Source organism: Myxine glutinosa, chromosome 3 (assembly GCF_964187855.1).
Source record: "Myxine glutinosa chromosome 3, kmMyxGlut1.1, whole genome shotgun sequence".
NCBI classification, from domain to species: domain Eukaryota; kingdom Metazoa; phylum Chordata; class Myxini; order Myxiniformes; family Myxinidae; genus Myxine; species Myxine glutinosa.
The window spans coordinates 155,252,390-155,274,248 of NC_136263.1; the positions used below are offsets into that span (position 1 = coordinate 155,252,390).

At 44.2% G+C, this 21,859-nt stretch overlaps 1 protein-coding gene across 1 annotated transcript in view; it reads left to right on the forward strand.

Moving 5' to 3' along the window:
* The window catches only part of LOC137423113 (epidermal growth factor receptor kinase substrate 8-like), a 240,726-nt gene that overhangs the window by 136,393 nt on the left and 82,474 nt on the right, over positions 1 to 21,859 (forward strand). The window contains exons 12-15 of the mRNA XM_078774688.1: positions 6,925 to 7,105; positions 8,955 to 9,082; positions 9,601 to 9,712; positions 14,244 to 14,351. Of these exons, the coding sequence (XP_078630814.1) occupies positions 6,925 to 7,105; positions 8,955 to 9,082; positions 9,601 to 9,712; positions 14,244 to 14,351 (529 nt within the window). The remainder of the gene's footprint in view (positions 1 to 6,924; positions 7,106 to 8,954; positions 9,083 to 9,600; positions 9,713 to 14,243; positions 14,352 to 21,859) is intronic.

A 21,859-nucleotide genomic window follows, 5' to 3' on the forward strand; every position in this document is an offset into this window, starting at 1 on the left:
TTCTTTTGAATATTTGGGCTAAGCCGCCCTACTACTAAGCTACAACCCTGGTCGGGTCGCCACATGGTGTCGGCCATACCTCGCCGACTCTTTGAGAAGGACACCGTGAGATCTCAAACATCCACCAACTAATGCCGGTAGATGGAACGCCCAGTTTAAGGTCCATCAGGGGGACGGCACACGCATTGAGGAGTCCACCTGCCTGTGAAACACCGGGATGACAGTTTATAGCTGGTTCGGGATTCAAATCTAGGTTGGAAAGCTTGGAGGAGAGTGTGTATCTCCAGGCCTTCCTGCCAGCCCACAATACATGAAACTGACTCAATTACGAAAGAGGGCAGTCTATGACAATATTTTCTTGAGTTACCGAAACCACCAAAGGTGGATGGAGGTTATGTTTTCACCCCTGTCTGTCTGTCCGTTTGTTTGTGAACAAGATATCTCAAAAAGTTGTGGACGGATTCGGACAAAATTGGGCAGAGATGTAGTGTATATGATGAGGACGAAATGATTAGATTTTGGTGAAGATCCGGATTCGGATCCGGCTACTAGAATTTTAAAGTGATTCTTCACCATTGGGAGATAGGGGCCAAAAACGATACATAGCAGGACATCTCAAAAAGTTGTGGACGGATATGGATGAAACTTGGTGGAGATGTTGGATGTGTGACAAGGACGAATCGATTCGATGTTGGTGAAGATCTGAATATGGATTCGAATATGAGAATTGTTTAATTTTTCAGTGATTCTTCAGCATTGAGTGATAGGGCTAAAACCAACATATAGCAGGATATCTCAAAAGGTTATTAATGGATTTGGACGAAACCTGGTGGAGAGGTTGGGTTTTCCGACAAGGACAAACAGATTCGATTTTGGTGAAGATCTGAAAATGGATTCGAATATGAGAATTGTTTAATTTTCAAAGTGATTCTTCACCATTGGGAGATAGGGCCAAAAACGATACATAGCAGGATATCTCAAAAAGTTATGGATGGATTTGGACGAAACTTGTTGGACTGGTTAGGTGTCCGACAAGGACGATTCGTTTCGATTTTGGTGAAGATCTGAAAAAGGATTCGAATATGAGAATTGTTTAATTTTCAAAGTGATTCTTCACCATTGGGAGATAGGACCAAAAACTATACATAGCAGGATATCTCAAGAGGTTATGGATGGATTTGGACGAAACCTGGTGGAGAGGTTGGGTTTTCCGACAAGGACAAACAGATTCGATTTTGGTGAAGATCTGAAAATGGATTCGAATATGAGAATTGTTTAATTTTCAAAGTGATTCTTCACCATTGGGAGATGGGGCCAAAAACGATACATAGCAGGATGTCTCAAAAAGTTATGGATGGATTTGGACGAAACTTGTTGGACTGGTTAGGTGCCCGACAAGGACGATTCGTTTCGATTTTGGTGAAGATCTGAATATGGATTTGGATATGAGAATTATTTAATTTTTTAAGTGCTTCATCATTGAGACAGGGCTAAAACCAACATATAGCAGGACATCTCAAAAAGTTGTGGACGGATTTGGACGAAACTTGGTGGAACGGTTGGGTGTCTGACAAGGACAAAGAGATTCGATTTTGGTGAAGATCTGAAAATGGATTCGAATATGAGAATTATTTAATTTTTAAAGTGATTCTTCACCATTGGGAGATAGGGCCAAAAACGATACATAGCAGGATATCTCAAAAAGTTATGGATGGATTTGGACGAAACTTGTTGGACTGGTTAGGTGTCCGACAAGGACGATTCGTTTCGATTTTGGTGAAGATCTGAAAAAGGATTCGAATATGAGAATTGTTTAATTTTCAAAGTGATTCTTCACCATTGGGAGATAGGACCAAAAACTATACATAGCAGGATATCTCAAGAGGTTATGGATGGATTTGGACGAAACCTGGTGGAGAGGTTGGGTTTTCCGACAAGGACAAACAGATTCGATTTTGGTGAAGATCTGAAAATGGATTCGAATATGAGAATTGTTTAATTTTCAAAGTGATTCTTCACCATTGGGAGATGGGGCCAAAAACGATACATAGCAGGATGTCTCAAAAAGTTATGGATGGATTTGGACGAAACTTGTTGGACTGGTTAGGTGCCCGACAAGGACGATTCGTTTCGATTTTGGTGAAGATCTGAATATGGATTTGGATATGAGAATTATTTAATTTTTTAAGTGCTTCATCATTGAGACAGGGCTAAAACCAACATATAGCAGGACATCTCAAAAAGTTGTGGACGGATTTGGACGAAACTTGGTGGAACGGTTGGGTGTCTGACAAGGACAAAGAGATTCGATTTTGGTGAAGATCTGAAAATGGATTCGAATATGAGAATTATTTAATTTTTAAAGTGATTCTTCACCATTGGGAGTTAGGGTCAAAACCAACATATAGCAGGATATCTCAAAAAGTTATGTACGGATGATTTTGATTAAATGTGATTCTGTATTGTGATTTTCTGGTCTACTCTGGGATACAAAACATAAACTGTCCACCTGGCGGTGGTATGCTCTCCACTGAGTCCCGTTCTAGTTCCCTGAGATCGCACCTGTTTTTATCTACACGTCGCGTTGTTTTGAATCCCCCTATTTGTATTCATCGGTTGAGCGCTGACCCTGTGCAGTGCAGAAGGGATTTCAGAATCGTTGTTTTTCATGGCAAATTAGGAATCGGATAAAAATTTAAAGCTTGTCGACTAGAAGATGTAGATTGTCACCGCCGACAACGACATCTCATGTCTCCAACTTGATACCCCTGGAAAAATCGTGTCGTGCATTTATTTAACTGCCTGTGTTGTCTTGATGTGTTGACAGGTAGATTAATAATGCCCGAAAATAGCACAAGTTCAGGTTGCCAATGGCAATAGCGAATGCGCCACAGTTTAGTAATAATCTCACGTCATGACGGCATGACGTCATGACGTCATGACGGCATGACGGATGTTTGTCGGGGGAATAATGTTCATCATTGGGCGCCATGGAATAAGCATGGGAAGTAATATTCCTGATATGAGTTGTAAGAAATCGATTGGTCATTGCACATAAATAGCTTTGTGTGTGATGAATGAACACAGACCCATGCAAGTTCCATCCCATGCCATGTTACATGCAACACAGATTACATAATTACGTGAGTGTTAACACCCATGTGGAACCCGCTAGGTTACCAATTGGTTGCCTTGAATCTTGAATTTGGCGGCCTTGTTACCTCTGCCACCGAAGGTGGATGTGTGTCTGTCTGTTTGTCTGTCTGTGAACAAGATATCTCAAAGGTTATGGACGGATTTGGATGAAAGTTGTTGGGGAGGTTGTGTGTGTGACAAGGAATAATCGATTAGATTTTGGTGAAGATCTGAATATGGTTTCAGATGCGATAATTATTTAATTTTTAAGTGATTAATTCACCTTTGAGAGATTGTGTGAAAAGCGATATATAACATGATATTTCAAAAAAGTTGTGGACGAGTTGTGACTAATTTTGTTGGATGAGTTGATTAGGTGACAAGAACAAGCCCATCAGATTTTGGTTCAGGTCCGACTCCAGATCCGGCCGATCATTGGGATACAAAACGTAAACTGTTCAGCCTGGAGGAGGTGTGCGCTCTACCTAGTGTTGTTCTAGTTTTTCTTGTGCTCATGATAAGACAAAGTTGTTTCAGTGCACACGAAGATAAACCGAGTGTGACTCATGCTGTTATATGTTATGTCATGTTATGCATGTCATGTCATGTCATGCATGTTACATGTCATGTTAAATGTCATGTCATGTTATGCATATGTTATACATATGTTATATGCCATGTTATATGTCGTCATGTTATATGTCATGTTACGTTATATGTCATGTTAAACGTCATGTCATGCATGTTATATGTCATGTTAAATGTCATGGCATGTCATGTTATGCATATGTTATATGTTATGCATATGTTATATGTCATGTCATATTATATGCCGTCATGTTATATGTCATGTTATATGTCATGTTAAATGTCATGTCATGTTATATGTTATGCATATGTTACATGTTATGCATATGTTATATGTCATGTCATATTATATGCCGTCATGTTATATGTCATGTTAAATGTCATGTTATGTTATGCATGTCACGTTATATGTTATATGTTATGCATATGTTATATGTCATGTCATGTTATATGTCATGTCATGTTATATGTCGTCATGTTATATGTAATGTTATGTTATATGTCATGTTATGTTATATGTCGTGTCATGTTATATGTCATGTTATGCATGTTATATGTCATGTTATGCTGTTATGTAACTCATGTTGTTTTACAAGGAGAAGTTCACCTGTAGCTCCGAGTCGGCTTTAGCATGGTTGAAGTGGATGCAATGCTTGACATTCAGTTGTTTATGGCCTGCTCGCTTGCAAATGCCAATGGTTACAATATTCAGCCACCAGTCATCCCTCACAGACAGTTTAATAAGGTGTGATATGTAGGTGAGTCACACAGCATAGGTCATTGGCAAGGATGAACTTTGCACAAAAGTCTAGTTGGCAAGCCCCTGGAGTACAAGTTAAAATTGTTGGCTTGAATACCAATCATTGTGGGAGGCCATTGATGTGAGATTTTCACGAGCTTCTTTTGCTTATTTTGCTTCTCATATCCAACCTGACATTTTATGTTAATTAAATGGGCTGGCAGATACGCACACTCACCTGTGAGCTATATACGCTGGGTTCAAAACTAGACCCAGCTATGAACTGTCATCCACCTGTTTTGTACTGGACATCAACGTGTCCGCTGTCTATTGGATGGACGTCACCTTTTGTGCATTCCTTTTGCCATCATTCCTTGGTGGACGTTAAAGACCACACGGTGTCCTTTGCACCGACACACTGTACAGAGTTGCCTGAAAGGCTTCATGGTAATGACGATGACGTTAGATGTGACATATGTTCTGCCATGATGGGTGTGACGTAAATGTTGCCATGTCTGCAGACGCTGATGCTACGATCATGTCGAAGTAACTGCATGCAACGTCTCACCCCTCTCATCCCAAATATTACTATTTTTGTTGATTGCCTAATGATTATTTTTGGCGTAGTTAAAACACAGAGACCTGCTGCAATTCTAATTGGTGAATCGATTTTGAATGATCTTTTCCTCCTCCACATAACATACTGATCACGGGATCAGGGTGTCAAAGTGAGTCGATTCATCTGCCAAATGCTAATGTCTTGACATAAAATCATCTACTTTACGGTTAAAGGAAAGCGCGTCGGAATTTCATGGAATAATCAATGTTTTGTTGCGAATCGACATATAATTATTAAATAAAATTCAAATTCCATTAATTAATAATTAATTAATAGATTACGCACAATGATGTGCAATGACCACAGGTAGCTCAGATGGCACTGGAACGGTTCACCAGAGGACCTGGGTTGGATTCCTGGTCTAGGCATGTCATTTTCCCACATATGTCAATATTTCATATAATATTATTCGCAAAGATCCTGTTAAAACTACGTCACAAACATACACCATCTTGAAGACTTTGTGTTATAACAAACTTTCCAGCTTTAGCCATTGCCCTTGCTTGATGCAATTAGTTCGGATGACCTGGGAAAGTCACCCATGGTGACATATACAAGGTTCATGTCCCATTATTTTGTTGGTTCACGAGTTGTCAAACAGAGTGACCACTATATTCGTCATGGGTGTGTGTCTGTCTGTGTGTGTGTCTGTCTGTCCGCAGCATAACTACCCGATGATATCATCCGATCTTGATGAAACTTGGGTGGGAGGTTGATATCATGAGCTAGTTGTGTCCTGCGTAGAGTGGGCGTATTGCGCCCATTGTGGGCGGAGCCACACCCCAAAAAGATGTCTTTTTAGGGGGTAATCAATTTCAAGCTACATCTTCTCCGAGGGGTTTGGTGGAATCTCAATTTCAAGCTACATCTTCTCCGAGGGGTTTGGTGGAATCTGACAGGAGTTTCGGTATTTGGTTAGGCCAATGTCATGTGTCTAGCCCCACGGAGCTCGATTTTTCATTTTCGCCCCAAGGTCAAGGTCACAAGGTCACGAAATTTAGAAAAGTCGATTTTTGATGGTTTTATTACATTGTTTGCTTCCTGATAGGGTGAAATGTCGTACATGATCTTATATTATCACAAACATCATGAAATACAAGTTTTCCAACAAATTTCAGAATGCTCGACCTTTGACCTTTGAAGGTCACAAAGGTCAAAGTTTCAAAGTTGTCGGAATCGAACCGAATTTCCGGTATTGTGCAGCTAACTAACCCCATAACTGATTATACATTATTTTCTATCTCATTTCAAGGTCAGTAACCTTCGTTTTGACATTTCAAGGTCACACAGGTCAAATTTTCAAAGTTGTCGGAATCGAACCGAATTTTCGGTTTTGTGTAGCTAACTAGTCTCATAACAGATAATACATTCCTATTTATATATTTTCAATGTCGGTTTTGACCTTTGTCATTGAATACCGCTCGCTCGTGAACCATCGTCGTCTCCTGACTTGTCGATCTTATTTCTGTCATCCTTATCCGACAAGTAAGACAAGCATAATGTCCTCCGTGACATTCAGGCAATGTATAAAATGAATCCCTCATCCCTGAGCATCATTGCCCACTATTAATGTCCCCCTTGGCTCTTGGAAAAGCTCCTACTTTCTGGGTATGCCCAGGTATCGGCTCTTAGTTTACGTTACAGCCTCTGGTTGTGGAGAGCATTCGTCCATCAAGCATAAGGCCACCACCACACGATTGACTTTTTGTCATCCCAATTCATCATGATCTATTGACTGTTGAAGCTGCAGAAAGCAATGAATTCAAGCATGAACTTGGCCTAGCGTGGTGTAGCAGAAAGAAACGATGAAGAACCTATACCATGCTTTGTCTGTTTGTTGCAGGTCGTCGTGGCCACGCGTTCAGTACGTCCCTGTGTACGTACCACAATTCAACACTGGTTGGGAGCCACCGCATCTCAATTTTATGGGCAAGGAGGAAGCACCAGGAACGGCACACATTGCCGAGTCCCTAGTCTCAGCTGCTGCTCAGAGGCACAAATATGAAGAGCTTGGCCTACAGAACGTGTGTGACACAGCAATTCTTGATACCCTCAAATGTTTTTCTCTCTAAAACCTAAACCATTTCCTAAATGCCATAACTCAAAACTTTCTTTTCCCTGAATTATGACTATCTATTTCCTTTCACCCAATTTCATTATTACCTGCAAAATCGAAGATTTTTGAAGTATATTGGTCGGTTGCGTTTGTTATTCTGTCTGTCTGTCTGTCTGTTTGTTTGTTTGTTTCTCTCTCTGTCTGTCTAGCGTGGTGTAGCAGTGTAGTGTGGTGTCTGTCTGTCTGTGTAAACCAACTTGAAAAGCTGAAAATAACTACATTCAAAAGGAAAATTTGTTTGCCTGTCTGTTTGTCTGTTTGTAAAGTCTGTCTGTCTTTGTTTGTCTATCTGTCTGTTTGTTTGTTTGTTTCTCTCTCTGTCTGTCTAGCGTGGTGTAGCAGTGTAGTGTGGTGTCTGTCTGTCTGTGTAAACCAACTTGAAAAGCTGAAAATAACTACATTCAAAAGGAAAATTTGTTTGCCTGTCTGTTTGTCTGTTTGTAAAGTCTGTCTGTCTTTGTTTGTCTATCTGTCTGTTTGTTTGTCATCGGCCTACAGGTCACAATTCTAAGCCAATCGTCATGAAACTTACCCAAGTTGTAGAGGTCGTCACAATTGAGAAGTCTTTGATTTTGAGGTCAAAGGTCATCTGGAGGTCGAATTTCTAAAAACCTCATGCATCCGATTGACTTGAAAAGTATATATCATTTGCATAGTGCCTCACTGAATTGGGAAACCAACTATTTTTAAGGTCAAAAGGTCAAAGGTCAACTCAAGGTCAAATTTCTAAAATCATCAATTTTCATCCTACTAACTTGAAAATTCAACAGCAATTACATCGTGTATCACTGAATTGGGAAACCAACTATTAAGGGCAAAATATCAAATGACAACTCAAGGTCAAAAGGTCAAAGGTTAGCACAAGGTCAAATTTCTAAAATTATCAATTTTCATCCTATTAACTTGAAAATTCAACAGCAATTACATAGTGTATCGCTGAATTGGGGAACAAACTATTAAGGGGAAAAGGTCAAATGGCAACAAGGTCTAAAGGTCAACGGTCAACACAAGGTCAAATTTCTAAAATTATCAATTTTCATCCTATTAACTTGAAAATTCAACAGCAATTACATAGTGTATCGCTGAACTGGGAAACCAACTATAAAGGGGGAAAGGTCAAATGGCAACTCAAGGTCAAAGGTCAACTCAAGGTCAAACTTCTAATATCAATTTTCATCTGAAAAATCATCAATTTTAATCCGATTGACCCGAGCTTTGATTTATATCGTCAATTTTAATCTTAATGAAATTGACAATTTGATGTATCCATGACGATCTTTTTTGGGGGGAGGGGTGGATTTTGCAAGTATCATGCTCAGCATGACGTGTTTTTGTTTCTTGTTGTTCAACTTCCTATTTTAAATCTTGATGACCTTGTATAAACCTGTCCAGGGCAAACCAAGAGGTTAAATTGAAGTATAAGACCAATTTGAAAAGCTGAAAATAACTACATTCAAAAGGTCAAACGACATCCGACAAGTATCAAATTTTCCACTTCTAAATCCTTATATGTCAATAGTGCACCATTAAATAGCAAATGGAACTTCAGTTAATCTTCTTCAGTTCAAATGGAACTTTTGTGGGGGCAGCCACTTGTCTAGGTATGATTGCCTGTGAAACATACATGATGTCACATGCGCCTCCGGCATGCTTCGTTTACCCTTTTGTGGTTGTTTGTACAAAATCTTTAGCTACCCAAACGTATGCCTTCTCAATAGGATCCTTCCTTACACCCTTCCTGGCTTTCCCTTCCACAGAAGAACTATGTGCAGCAGTTCCCACCAGCAGATGGCGATAAGCTTGCACCTTACAAACACAGTCCGATACCAGACCATGGTGAAGCAGCTGTTGCTTTCAAGCAGATCGTCAGCCAACACCTCGAGAGGTGCATTACAAAACCACATCACACCAATACTTCCAATGCCATTCTTCACTATTCTCCAATCAAGCTACCGTATGTCATACTACGTTTGTTTGGGAACAAGATATCTCAAAAAGTTATGGACGGATTCGGACGAAATTTGTTGGAGAGGTTGGATGTGTGACAAGGACGAAATGATTAGGTTTTGGTGAAGATCCGGTCCAGATCTGGATTTGAGAATTTTTTCAATGATTCTTCAACATTGAGATATAGGGCAAAAAATGATATGTAGCAGGATATCTCAAAAAGTTGTGGATGTCTATGTCTGTGATATCTGTTATTGTAAAGATTAGTGTTGCAGTAATATTTGCTTTAACGAAACAAAATAATACCCAATGCAGTACAAAAAATCATTGTTTATTTATTATCCTGGAAAAGAGCCTTTGATTTCTGAGTAATGATTGTGAGCTCAGTAAATGGTTCATGCCAAAGTATTGGTCCTGATGCAAACTCTGATGACATTCACTCCCTCCTTGTCGTAGGAATTACGAGGCCCATGGAAAATCCGTGCCCAAGAAGATAGCACGTTGCCGTTATGACTTTGTTGCACGGAATAGTAATGAAATCTCGGTGATGACGGGTGAGATGGTGGAGGTGAGATTTACACAAAAAAAACGAAGGCTGATGTCTGAATTGTAAAGGTCACACACCCACTTCACTGCATGGGCCTTGGAATAGCTGCCAAGATGTGAACTTCAGTTTTGGACAAGGAGGCGCATTGTGCCTGCAAAGCCAAATGGAGCATTGATAGATGTAGAACTGCATGTGGAATTGCAATTCCTGCATAATTCAGTCGTTTTCATTCATCAAAACAATAACCTCATTCATGTGCGTCTTCAACCATGACAAGATGAAAAAAACAAAACGAAAGAAAATAGTAGAGGCAATCATCATCATCATCATCATCATCATCATCATCATCACCATCATCATCATCACCACCATCATCATCATCACCATCATCATCATCATCACCATCATCACCATCACCATCATCACCATCACCAGCAGCATCATCATCATCACCACCACCACTGGGGTTTCTCATTCCACTGCTACATGAAACCTTCTCCAACACTCCTCCACAGTTATTTATATTGCGCTGTCTGTGTCGATTTCTCTCTACATCTTAGTCCCAACAGTTAGGGGTCGGACACTCAGATCCACCTTATCTCCATTCCCCTCTGTCCTCGACATCTTCTTATCTCAATTCCACACTCTTCAAATCGCTAACCACGACATTTCCCATAATTGGCTCATTCCATGCTTTTCTGATTGGTTCTTCATTCTTTTTCCTCAATACGTGTCCAAACCACCACAAACGAGTCTCTCTTTGTGTGATATTTACAGCTCCAGTTCTCGTGTGTATCTCCTGTATAACTTCCTTCCTTCGTGTATAACTTCACTTCAACCCCTCACTTATTGATACTCTGAGAATCCACCGGAGCATTCTCACCTCTGTCCATTTTCCCCATGAGGTGTATGACTCCACTAACCTCCTTCCATTTTTCCCATGCTGTGTCTGACTTTTCACTAACCTCCTTCCATTTTGCCCATGCTGTAGAATATTCCACTAACCTTTCATTTTCAACATGCTGTGGACAACTCCACTAACCATCTTCCATTTTCAATATGCTGTGCACAACTCCACTAACCTCCTTCCATTTTCAATATGCTGTGGACAGCTCCACTAACCACCCTCCATTTTCAACATGCTGTGGACAATTCCACGAACCATCTTCCATTTTCAACATGCTGTGGCCAACTCCACTAACCATCTTCCATTTTCAACATGCTGTGGACAACTCCACGAACCATCTTCCATTTTCAACATGCTGTGGACAACTCCACTAACCATCTTCCATTTTCAACATGCTGTGGACAACTCCACGAACCACCTTCCATTTTCAACATGCTGTGGACAACTCCACGAACCCCCTTCCATTTTCAACCTGCTGTGGACAACTCCACTAACCACCTTCCATTTTCAACATGCTGTGGACAACTCCACTAACCATCTTCCATTTTCAACATGCTGTGGACAACTCCACTAACCACCTTCCATTTTCAACATGCTGTGGACAACTCCACTAACCACCTTCCATTTTCAACATGCTGTGGACAACTCCACTAACCTCCTTCCATTTTCAACACTAGGGCATGCCCGTACTATATATATATCTAAAATTATATCCCCCCCCCTCTATTTACATGAAATGGTTTGGTCCAAAGCGAACGGCTTGCGAGTACGGTGACAATCCCCCCCCCTCTATTTACATGAAATGGTTTGGTCCAAAGCGAACGGCTTGCGAGTACGGTGTTTTTTATCGGACCCGTGGAATTATAGATAGTAGTTTTAATTAGTTTTAAAACATAGTTTAACGGCAACATAGTTTTCCAACGTGAAATAAATGAATACGCTCTCAAATGTGCCGTCCGAGGCAGAGTCTGTTCGCCACGTTCGGCACACGTGATAGCTCGCTGCTCTCTGATTGGTTGAATCGTTTTTTGGACATAGCTCGGTAACTACTTGTCCGATTAATATGAAACCTTGAAAAGGCACATCCTCGGGTCCCCAGCAATATACCTGGCAAGTTTAAAGTATATCGGACCCGTGGTTGTCGAGAAACAGCGGTCACAGACAAACAAACAAACAAACAAACAAACACACATACAGAGATTACTGGAATTATAGATAGATGCTGTGGATGACTCCACTAACCTCCTTCCATTTTCAACATGCTGTGGATAACTCCACTAACCATCTTCCATTTTCAACATGCTGTGGACAACTCCACGAACCCCCTTCCATTTTCAATATGCTGTGCACAACTCCACTAACCTCCTTCCATTTTCAATATGCTGTGGACAACTCCACTAACCACCTTCCATTTTCAACATGCTGTGGACAATTCCACGAACCACCTTCCATTTTCAACATGCTGTGGACAACTCCACTAACCACCTTTCATTTTCAACATGCTGTGGACAACTCCACTAACCACCTTCCATTTTCAACATGCTGTGGACAACTCCACTAACCTCCTTCCATTTTCAACATACTGTGAATGACTCCACTAACCTCCTTCCATTTTGCCCATGCTGTGGATGATTCCACTAACCTTCCATTTTTCCCATGCTGTGGCTGACTTCACTAACCTCCTTCCATTTTGCCCATGCTGTAGACGATTCCACTAACCCCCATTCCAATTTTCCCATGCTGTCTGACTTTTCACTAACCTCCTTCCATTTTGCCCATGCTGTGGCTGACTTCACTAACCTCCATCCATTTTGCCCATGCTGTGGATGACTTCACTAACCTCCATCCATTTTGCCCATGCAGTGGCTGACTTCACTAACGTCCGTCCATTTTGCCAATGCCGTGGCTGACTTCACTAACCTCCTTCCATTTTTCCATGCTGTGTCTGACTTTTCACTAACATCCTTCCATTTTGCCCATGCTGTGGCTGACTTCACTAACGTCCATCCATTTCACCCATGCTGTAGACGATTCCACTAACCTCCTTCCATTTTTCCCATGCTGTGGCTAACTTCACTAACCTCCGTCCATTTTGCCCATGCTGTAGACAATTCCACTAACCTCCGTCCATTTCACCCATGCTGTAGACGATTCCACTAACTTCCTTCCATTTTTCCCATGCTGTGGCTGACTTCACTAACCTCCATCCATTTTGCCCATGCTGTGGCTGACTTCACTAACGTCCATCCATTTTGCCCATGCTGTGGCTGACTTCACTAACCTCCTTCCATTTTCCCCATGCTGTGGCTCACTTCACTAACCTCCTTCCATTTTCCCATGCTGTGTCTGACTTTTCACTAACCTCCTTCCATTTTGCCCATGCTGTGGCTGACTTCACTAACCTCCATCCATTTTGCCCATGCTGTGGCTGACTTCACTAACGTCCATCCATTTTGCCCATGCTGTGGCTGACTTCACTAACCTCCTTCCATTTTCCCCATGCTGTGGCTCACTTCACTAACCTCCTTCCATTTTCCCATGCTGTGTCTGACTTTTCACTAACCTCCTTCCATTTTGCCCATGCTGTGGCTGACTTCACTAACCTCCTTCCATTTTCCCCATGCTGTGGCTCACTTCACTAACCTCCTTCCATTTTCCCATGCTGTGTCTGACTTTTCACTAACCTCCTTCCATTTTGCCCATGCTGTGGCTGACTTCACTAACCTCCATCCATTTCACCCATGCTGTAGATGACTTCATTGACCTCCTCAAACAATATGTAGGTTATTTTTGGAGTGATAAAGTCAGCTGGTGGTTTCCGACTATTTTCTCCTCAAAAACTCGACAGGGACCACACCAGAAATCTGTCATTAATGATTATAAGGTTTTTTTCCAAGTAATTGGGGGAATCTCGCGACTGCATTGTGAAAGAACCTTTGTTATTATTTGTTTTTAACAATGTGTGGAAAGCAAGTTACCGATGCAGGCGCCACCATGCTTCAGGGAACTTCTGAGCTGGTGATGTCCTGGCACTCTCTCGCAACATGCAAATGGCGATTTCAGCCTGAGCGATCACAGCACCGGATGCGGTGTGCGATCCATGAGGACACTATAGCGATCAAGTCGTTTGCATAGTTGTTAACATTGAGAGAAGGAAATGTGGGAGAATTTAAGGCACCCGCAATGTGTGGGAGGGGAGCGGCAGAGGAGAGTGAGGGACTGGAAGGGGTGGGGGAGGGGGATGCATGAGGGTATGGGTGTATAGGAGTGGGGTGATGGTTTGGGGAGGGACCTTGAGGGTTTGGGAGGGGATTAAGGCTTTGGGAGAGGTGGGAAGGTCTATAAGGGTCTGGGGAGTTAGGGTGAGGAGGGTCTGAGAAAAGGGTGTGTTCCTTTCTGGTAAAACCAGAAGCAACCAGAAGTAAAACTTCTGGTCCCAAACCTGATGTAAAACTTCTGGTAAAACCAGAGGTTTACAAAAAAAATGTACAATTTTTTTAAATGCCGTTTTCGTCAGGTTTAGTCTGAATACAATGTGGACGATGCAATTTTGAGATGCTTTCTAGTTTCAATTGCTTCATTGACAGTAGTTCTCACCCTTGGTGTAGTTTGCTAAAATAAATCTTACTCTGGTGATTGTAACAGGTATTGGACATGAGCAGACCATGGTGGAAGGTGCGAGGCCCGTGCGGCGATGTGGGATTTGTGCCTAACAACATCGTGGTTCTTCAGGATGGATCAGATAGACGACAGGTATTTATTGTAGAGCTACTGCATTGATTTTCTGTCGATCATGATCAGGTTTGGGACCTTGATGGTATATAACATATATATATATATATATATATATATATATATATATATATATATATATATATATATATATATATATATATATATATATATATATATATATATATATGTATATGTATGTATATATATATATATATTGTAACGATTTTGAGAAGTGTAACGGGTTTTGAGAAGTGTAACGGGTTTTGAGGAGTGTAACAATTTTGGAGAAAGGGTAACGGATGTGAAGAGTATGGTTTTGGTATGGTAACATCCTGGTAATGTAAATAATGGTCGCAGCCGTCCTCCTAATTAATTTCATAGAACATACACGCAGGTCACGATATATCTTTTAAATAGTGTATTTCCTTATTCCATGTAGGCTAAGTATGTGTTTTCCACTAGATTGACTTTGCATTGTATCAAACAAAATAAGCATAGGCCCTTCCAGTTTCCCCAAAACCTCCCTTCCAATTGCCCTCTGCATTTTGGCTGGTTTTCTTCAAACCACCATTGGCCACGAGGTAAGGTTGGGGAAGAAAGGCGTGTCTCCACCTCGTCGTAAGAGGGAAGGAGTGAACCAGCCCTAACAGCCAATCAACACCGCGGTGAGTGACCCGGTAGGCGGGCCCTCGGAGTCGGCGGCTTGATTTCGCTGGAGGTGATAAAAGCGACTGCAGGGGACTGCTTTACGAGTTGAGTGCAGATGAGAGATGACTGGAGAGGAGCAACGAGGCTGCACCAAGGAGAGGGCTTGAGAGATACGCTGGGGGATGACCTGGAAGAGGAGCGCAATCCACCGCAATACCTACCTGCCTGCCTGCATGCAATATCCCCTGCCGTTGGAGAGACGCGCTGAACGGAGGGAGACGGCTCCACCCCAGGAAGAGGAGCAGGTGTGCCGAGCCAGCGCGTGACGGCCGCGGATACGCGACGGAGGTTTTCCCGCCAAAACCGCGAGGGGTGCTGCGGCCTCCGACCTTGCCTTCCTCTCAAGCCATCAACCTCGAGCGATTACCTGCCTGCAATATCCATCGTGTGAGTGTGAACGTCCTGTCCTACTCGTTTGTCTTGGGGATTAAGTAAATGAAATAGAATAAGTTAACAATGCACTGTGTGACTGCTCTTTTCCATCTATTGCTGTAAATAATATTGGTCGCTCTAAAATATTGCTTGTGTGTGTATAATAAATCTGTTCTTCCTCCAAACTCTGTCTTTCTTCTCTCTTCTTCTCTTTCGGTCGCTTTAGAGGTTTCCCGATTGAATATCCGTGGGGCGATCTGGTCAACGTCGGGTGAAATCGGGTTTTAATCGGGGAGTAACTGTTCGGACGCGGTTAAATACACCACCGCTCGGTCCATATAACATCTAAAAGCCGCGTCTGTAACAATTGGTGTCAGGAGTGGGATTCGAACCTGGGACTAAATTTGTTAGGCCCAAATTTTGGAACACCAATTGTACTATTAGAGTAACAATTGGTGTCGGGGAGTGAGATCGACCCGGAGCGCGCTGCACGCGCTCAAAATTATAAAGCGAACGAAATTGTGTTTTATAAAACCCGAATTTTTAGATCGCGCCATGGACAATCAAGGCGATCGGATGTCGGTGGGGGAGATAGACGGGTTAGGGGTAACCCAGGAACCAGGGGAAATGTATGTGGAAGAAAGGGAGGAGGAAAATGGCAATGTGGTTGCGGGAATTTCAGGTGCACAAAATGGCGCTCTAGCGCACGTGATTACAGCGGCGCCACATTTAGCCACGCCCATGGTCGCGGTAGTCGAACCGGAGATGCCAATGGATTTGAACCTTTTTTTTATACAAATGAAGGCCCTTATGGCCCAGAATAGCGAGAAAATGAGGGAGGAAGCAAGGGCTGATAGTGCGAAAATGGAAAGCAGAATGATGGGGGTAATGAGGGACGAAGCAAGGGCTCAGAGTGAGCAAATGGGGGTAATGAGGGACGAAGCAAGGGCTCAGAGTGAGCAAATGGGGGTAATGAGGGACGAAGCGAGGGGTACCGGTGGGAAGTTAGACAATAATTTTGAGGGATTAGACAAGAAATTTGGGAAGTTAGACAATAATTTTGAGGAGTTAGACAAGAAATTTGGGAAGTTAGACAATAATTTTGAGGGGTTAGACAACGGGATAAAAGAGGTAAAGAATGGGTTAACGGGGGTGGAAAACAGAATGGCTGCCCAGGAGAATCAGTTAGAGGGGGTGAAAAATGGATTAATGGGGTTAGAAAATAGAATGGAGGACAAATTGCGGGAAATAGGGGAACAATCCGCCCGGGAAATCGAACAGATGGGGAACCAGATGGAGGAAATACGACGAGGGGTGAGTGAGGAGGTCTCGGGGCTACGCGAGGAGGTAAAGCGAGGCGAAAAGCGTATCGAGAAAGAGGTGAGAAATAATACGGTAAAGTTACAGGGGGGAATAGAAGACCTGACGAAAGGAGTAGAACAGCTGACGGTGGGACAAAAAGAACTAGCGGACCAAGTGGAAAAGAACACTGCAATCATCGGGGGTTTAAAAGCAACACAAAAGGACATTAAAAATGAATTAATAGCGACACAAAAGGAATGTCAAATGGTACATGAGGGATTGACGAAGAGGTTGGAAGAGGTGACAGAAGTAATGGAGACGAAGGACCGGGAGGTAAGGACGCACATAGAAACGGTTAAAGTAGCAATGGAGGAAGAAATCGAGGGGGCGCACCGGGAGCTGAAAGAGGTAAAGGAAAAATTAGAGGAGGTGGAAGAAGGGGTGAGTGAAATTAAGAAGAGACGGAGGGAAGCTAAGAGGGAGATAAAGGAGGAAGTCATGGAATATGTACAAGGTCTGTGTTCAAATCATGATGCGGTGCTCACTAACCAAATAAAAAGTTTGCAGGTGGCAGAGGAGGTGCGACGAGGTACGGAGGTGAGTGGCAATGTACATGATGTGAGGGGAGATTCAGTCGGCTTGGGGGGTGGTGTAGACCCGGGTGTTCGTGAGGGACCAATGGTGAAGTGTGTGACAGGTCAGGTGTGCGAAAAAAGAGGTGTGCGAGAATGTCCGACCATGGGGTGTGTGAGGAAAAAGTGCACGCCGAGGAGTGAGTGTGCCGTCAAGAGTGAATTGGTCGAAGCGCGTGTGCGAGGGAGCACAGGGAAGCGCGGTGTGGTGAGTGTTACGGAGGAAGTAACGAAAAAGTGTGCGCGGGAGGACGCGCGAGAAAGGTGTGTAACGGACGGGTGCATGGGGAAAGCGTATGCTGTCAAGAGTAAGGGAGAATGCATGCCTGTGGTGAGTGTTACGGAGGAAGTAACGAAGAAGTGTGCGCGGGAGGATGCGCGAGAAAGGTGTGTAACGGACGGGTGCATGGGGAAAGCGCATGCTGTCAAGAGTAAGGGTGAGTGCGCGACTGAGAGTGGAGGTGAGAGTAGTGAGAGTGAAACGGAGCGTGAGCTGGTTGTGATAGGTGAGCGAGGATGTACACCTGGGATGGAAGGACGCACACCTGGAATGGTAGAGCGTGAGTGGGAATGCACGCTGGAATTGGTAGTGAGACACGTGGTTGGGTGTGCGGGTGAGAGCACACCTGTGATTGTCACAAAGGAGGTGACCGAGGAGGGGGCGCGAAGCGGTGTATTGGTGAGGTGTGCGAGCAACGAATGTGTGCCAAAGTGTTCGGTGGTCAGGTGTGTGACCAAGTCGGTGAGCGGAGTGAGTGTACCGAGGTGTGAAAGAAAAGGTACGAGGAGAATGGGAACGGCTGCATGTATGAGCAAGAAAGAGGTAGCGTATGCATGTAAGCCTGCAGGTGAAGCGTCGACGGTAACCGGGTTAAAGGTTAGGTCGACTTTTAGCCGGATCGGGCCCTCGGTGCGTGCCGGGCTTCGCGTGCCGCGAGAACCAGCGGAGATCCGAGCCACGGCGGGTTCGAAAGGACCGCCGTGCGCGATCCACGCTGGGCCTCGCGTGGAGCGGCCGCGTCCGGGCTCCACAAGGCGGAGCGGGCAGCTCGATAGGAAGGGTCGTCATGGCGACCACTTTCTATTGAGACGTGCCGGCAGGTCGAGATCGGGACATTGGATGGCTCCACGCCGAAGTGGTGCATGGGATCTCGGCCCGGGTAAGCCCCCGCCCCGGCCCCGAATGCGGGACGCATCCAGCCGCCAGCACAAAAGAATCCGCGTTCAGTGCTCGGCTGTACGAAGCCGGGCTGTAGATGTGAATTGGCGCACCGAGAGGATGTAATAAGTAGACGGGTGATGGTGATAGTGATAGTGATTTAAAACGAAATTTAGAAAAGTGAATAGAATTGGCAGTAAATGGAAAATTTTTGAATTGTTGGATTTGAACGAGCGAAATTGGTAGAGAGAGACCCCCGATGTGGTGGGATGGCAAATCCACCATCCCTCACAGGTGGGGGCAAATGCGCTATAGATTATGGGGTTTATGGCAGTGAAAACGAGCCAGGGAGGGCTTGGATAATGATAGGGATCTAGCGAAGATGACCTTAGGTAACGATAAGGTTAGTTAGTGACTGATACCTGTAGTGGGGACGCAGGTAGGTTAGTGTGGTTGATAATGACGTGGGAGCGCAATAGTTTAAAGGGACGACTGGGAAGCGCAAGTTTCAGAGGGGAGAAGTTAGCTGAGATGATGCCGTGTGTGTGAGGATTGAACAGGTGAGAATGGAACAGGTGTGATTGCACAGGTGTGCAACTGAACAGGTGTGTGGAGCAGTGTTTGAGGGAGTAGTGGTGATTGCGTGTTGTGTTGACCAAATGGTCCAGGAAGAAAGGAGGGTGCAGGTGGCACCAGGTGAGATTGCACAGGTGTGCAACGACAGGTGAATGGAGGGCAGGTGTATGGAATAAATGGTATGGAGTATTGGAATGGATGGTCGTGGAGTGAGTATGGTGGAAATTGTGGAGTGGAGTGGATGGTGCGAAGGTGTGAATGGGGGAAGAGTGGACCCCCATCACGGATACCCGGGGCGGGTAGTGTAAGTGGTAGGTAGAGGGTATAGGTAAATTGTAGTTGGATATTGGCATCTGTGGTGCGGGTGACAGAATGGTATGTGGATGGGTGCGTTGGTGTTGTGGAAATGGCTGGGCGTGTAGCCTGTTAGTGTGTGTAGTTGGGTTGGGCACTCCACCACTGTAAGGATGTCGGCCAGGTGAGGCCGCAGGTGGGCTCTGGGAGCCGGTAGTAGTTGTGTGGATGGGGCCCGAGGATCCGGAGGACGGACCCGGGTAGCCCAGTGCCAAAGGGCACCAAGGGGTGACAGAGCCAGGAGAGGGGCTGCCCCCAGTTAGATAGGTTAGGGTGAGGAGCTAGGTAAGCTCGGGTGGCAACTACAGTGGTGGAGGTGTGCAGGTGGGTAGACCTGTTGGGAGAGGTACACGTCGCAGCCCAGAAATTGTGCTAGAGCACCGGGAGATGAATCGGGGGAGTGAGACCCCAAAAATTGAGGAGCACCACAGTTTGGCCAATGGGAATTGGTTATTAGAACCCATAGTGTAAGTTGGCCAATGAATTGGCAGGGAAAGACCCCGGGTAGTGTAAAGTGTGTTAAAATCATTTAGAGGATAGTTAGGATGAAGGATCTCCTCACACCATCTGCATCCACTCACCTGAGGTGACAGGTACTCCACACCATGCCATGTTTGATTATTTTTTTTTACTGTGCAAATGTTTGGGTTGTGAGACGCATCATGACGTGGGTGTGACATTGTGCTTTGATGTTCCATCTCTGCCTCCTTATGAGGATTGATGATGAATTTGATGATGGCAAATTTTGAAGTAAAGGGATTGTGGTGACGAATTTGGTATAAGGGAAATATGGGGAAGACGTGACAGTAGTGACGAATTTGTAAATGGGTAGATTTTGTAAATAGGGGGTAAGAGCAAGGGTAGTGTAGGTGACAGGGGGGTGACGTACGGTAGGGACGAGCTTTCTCACTTCGCCCTCCGTACGCATTTCACCTTGCATTGCCTTGTTTGACGTGTACCCTTGTGACCTTACCCCTCGCTCAATTGTCTTTCTTTTGTCTCCCACATGACCTGTGCGCCATTGGGTGCCGAGGGGAGCGTGCGTGAGGTGGCCATTGTGCGCCCGAGATTCCCAGAACCAGCACGCATTGCGTTGATGTACCACTTTATGGACCGCTGTTCGGCGGCCAAGTACCACTTGATGGACCCCAGGTTCTGGGGCAGGGCACCTCTGTTGGAAACCGGCCATAGTGGCCAGGGAATCTTGCTTGCGGACCTCGGTAAGGTGGCACCTATGCCAAACAGGTGGACCACCCTCAGTTGGCCCCTGAGGCCCTAAATAAAAATGGACACAAGTTGTGTTTTTTTTGTATGTCCAAATAGGCCGCATGAAGCCAGAAGACGTCGGGAAGAACATCGGCCCAGCAGAGAAGGAGAAGACCACCACCAGTTGTTTTGTTGAGTTTATTATGAACCATGGTGACTGCGCACCGAGTGGTGCTTTGTGGTGCTGGTGGTGCTTTTGGGTGCTTTTGGGTGCTTTGGTGGTATTGGTACTGGTACTGGTGCATCGATGCAATGCGTGCTGTCTCCTCCCTCCCAACAGGAATTTCTTTCTCTTGTTCCCTAAAAAGAAAAGAAAAAACACACAGGTCCTGGGTTGCGTTGTAAATAAGAAATCACGTCATTGTAAATAATGCTCTCCACCGTAAATGTATAGTTTCAGAATAATTCCGTAATTCGGTTAGCTGTGGGCTTGAGTCTGTTAGACAGGATGCAATGCAATAGGGGGACATACTTATTTGTGTTTTAAAATTGTCACACTCAGGGTCAGGTTAATTGTAGAGGGAATTACACCTACATGTCACACTCAGTTAAGTCTAGTAGGCCCGAGGACGTGCCTGAAGAAAGGAGGGTGCAGTGTAACGATTTTGAGAAGTGTAACGGGTTTTGAGAAGTGTAACGGGTTTTGAGGAGTGTAACAATTTTGGAGAAAGGGTAACGGATGTGAAGAGTATGGTTTTGGTATGGTAACATCCTGGTAATGTAAATAATGGTCGCAGCCGTCCTCCTAATTAATTTCATAGAACATACACGCAGGTCACGATATATCTTTTAAATAGTGTATTTCCTTATTCCATGTAGGCTAAGTATGTGTTTTCCACTAGATTGACTTTGCATTGTATCAAACAAAATAAGCATAGGCCCTTCCAGTTTCCCCAAAACCTCCCTTCCAATTGCCCTCTGCATTTTGGCTGGTTTTCTTCAAACCACCATTGGCCACGAGGTAAGGTTGGGGAAGAAAGGCGTGTCTCCACCTCGTCGTAAGAGGGAAGGAGTGAACCAGCCCTAACAGCCAATCAACACCGCGGTGAGTGACCCGGTAGGCGGGCCCTCGGAGTCGGCGGCTTGATTTCGCTGGAGGTGATAAAAGCGACTGCAGGGGACTGCTTTACGAGTTGAGTGCAGATGAGAGATGACTG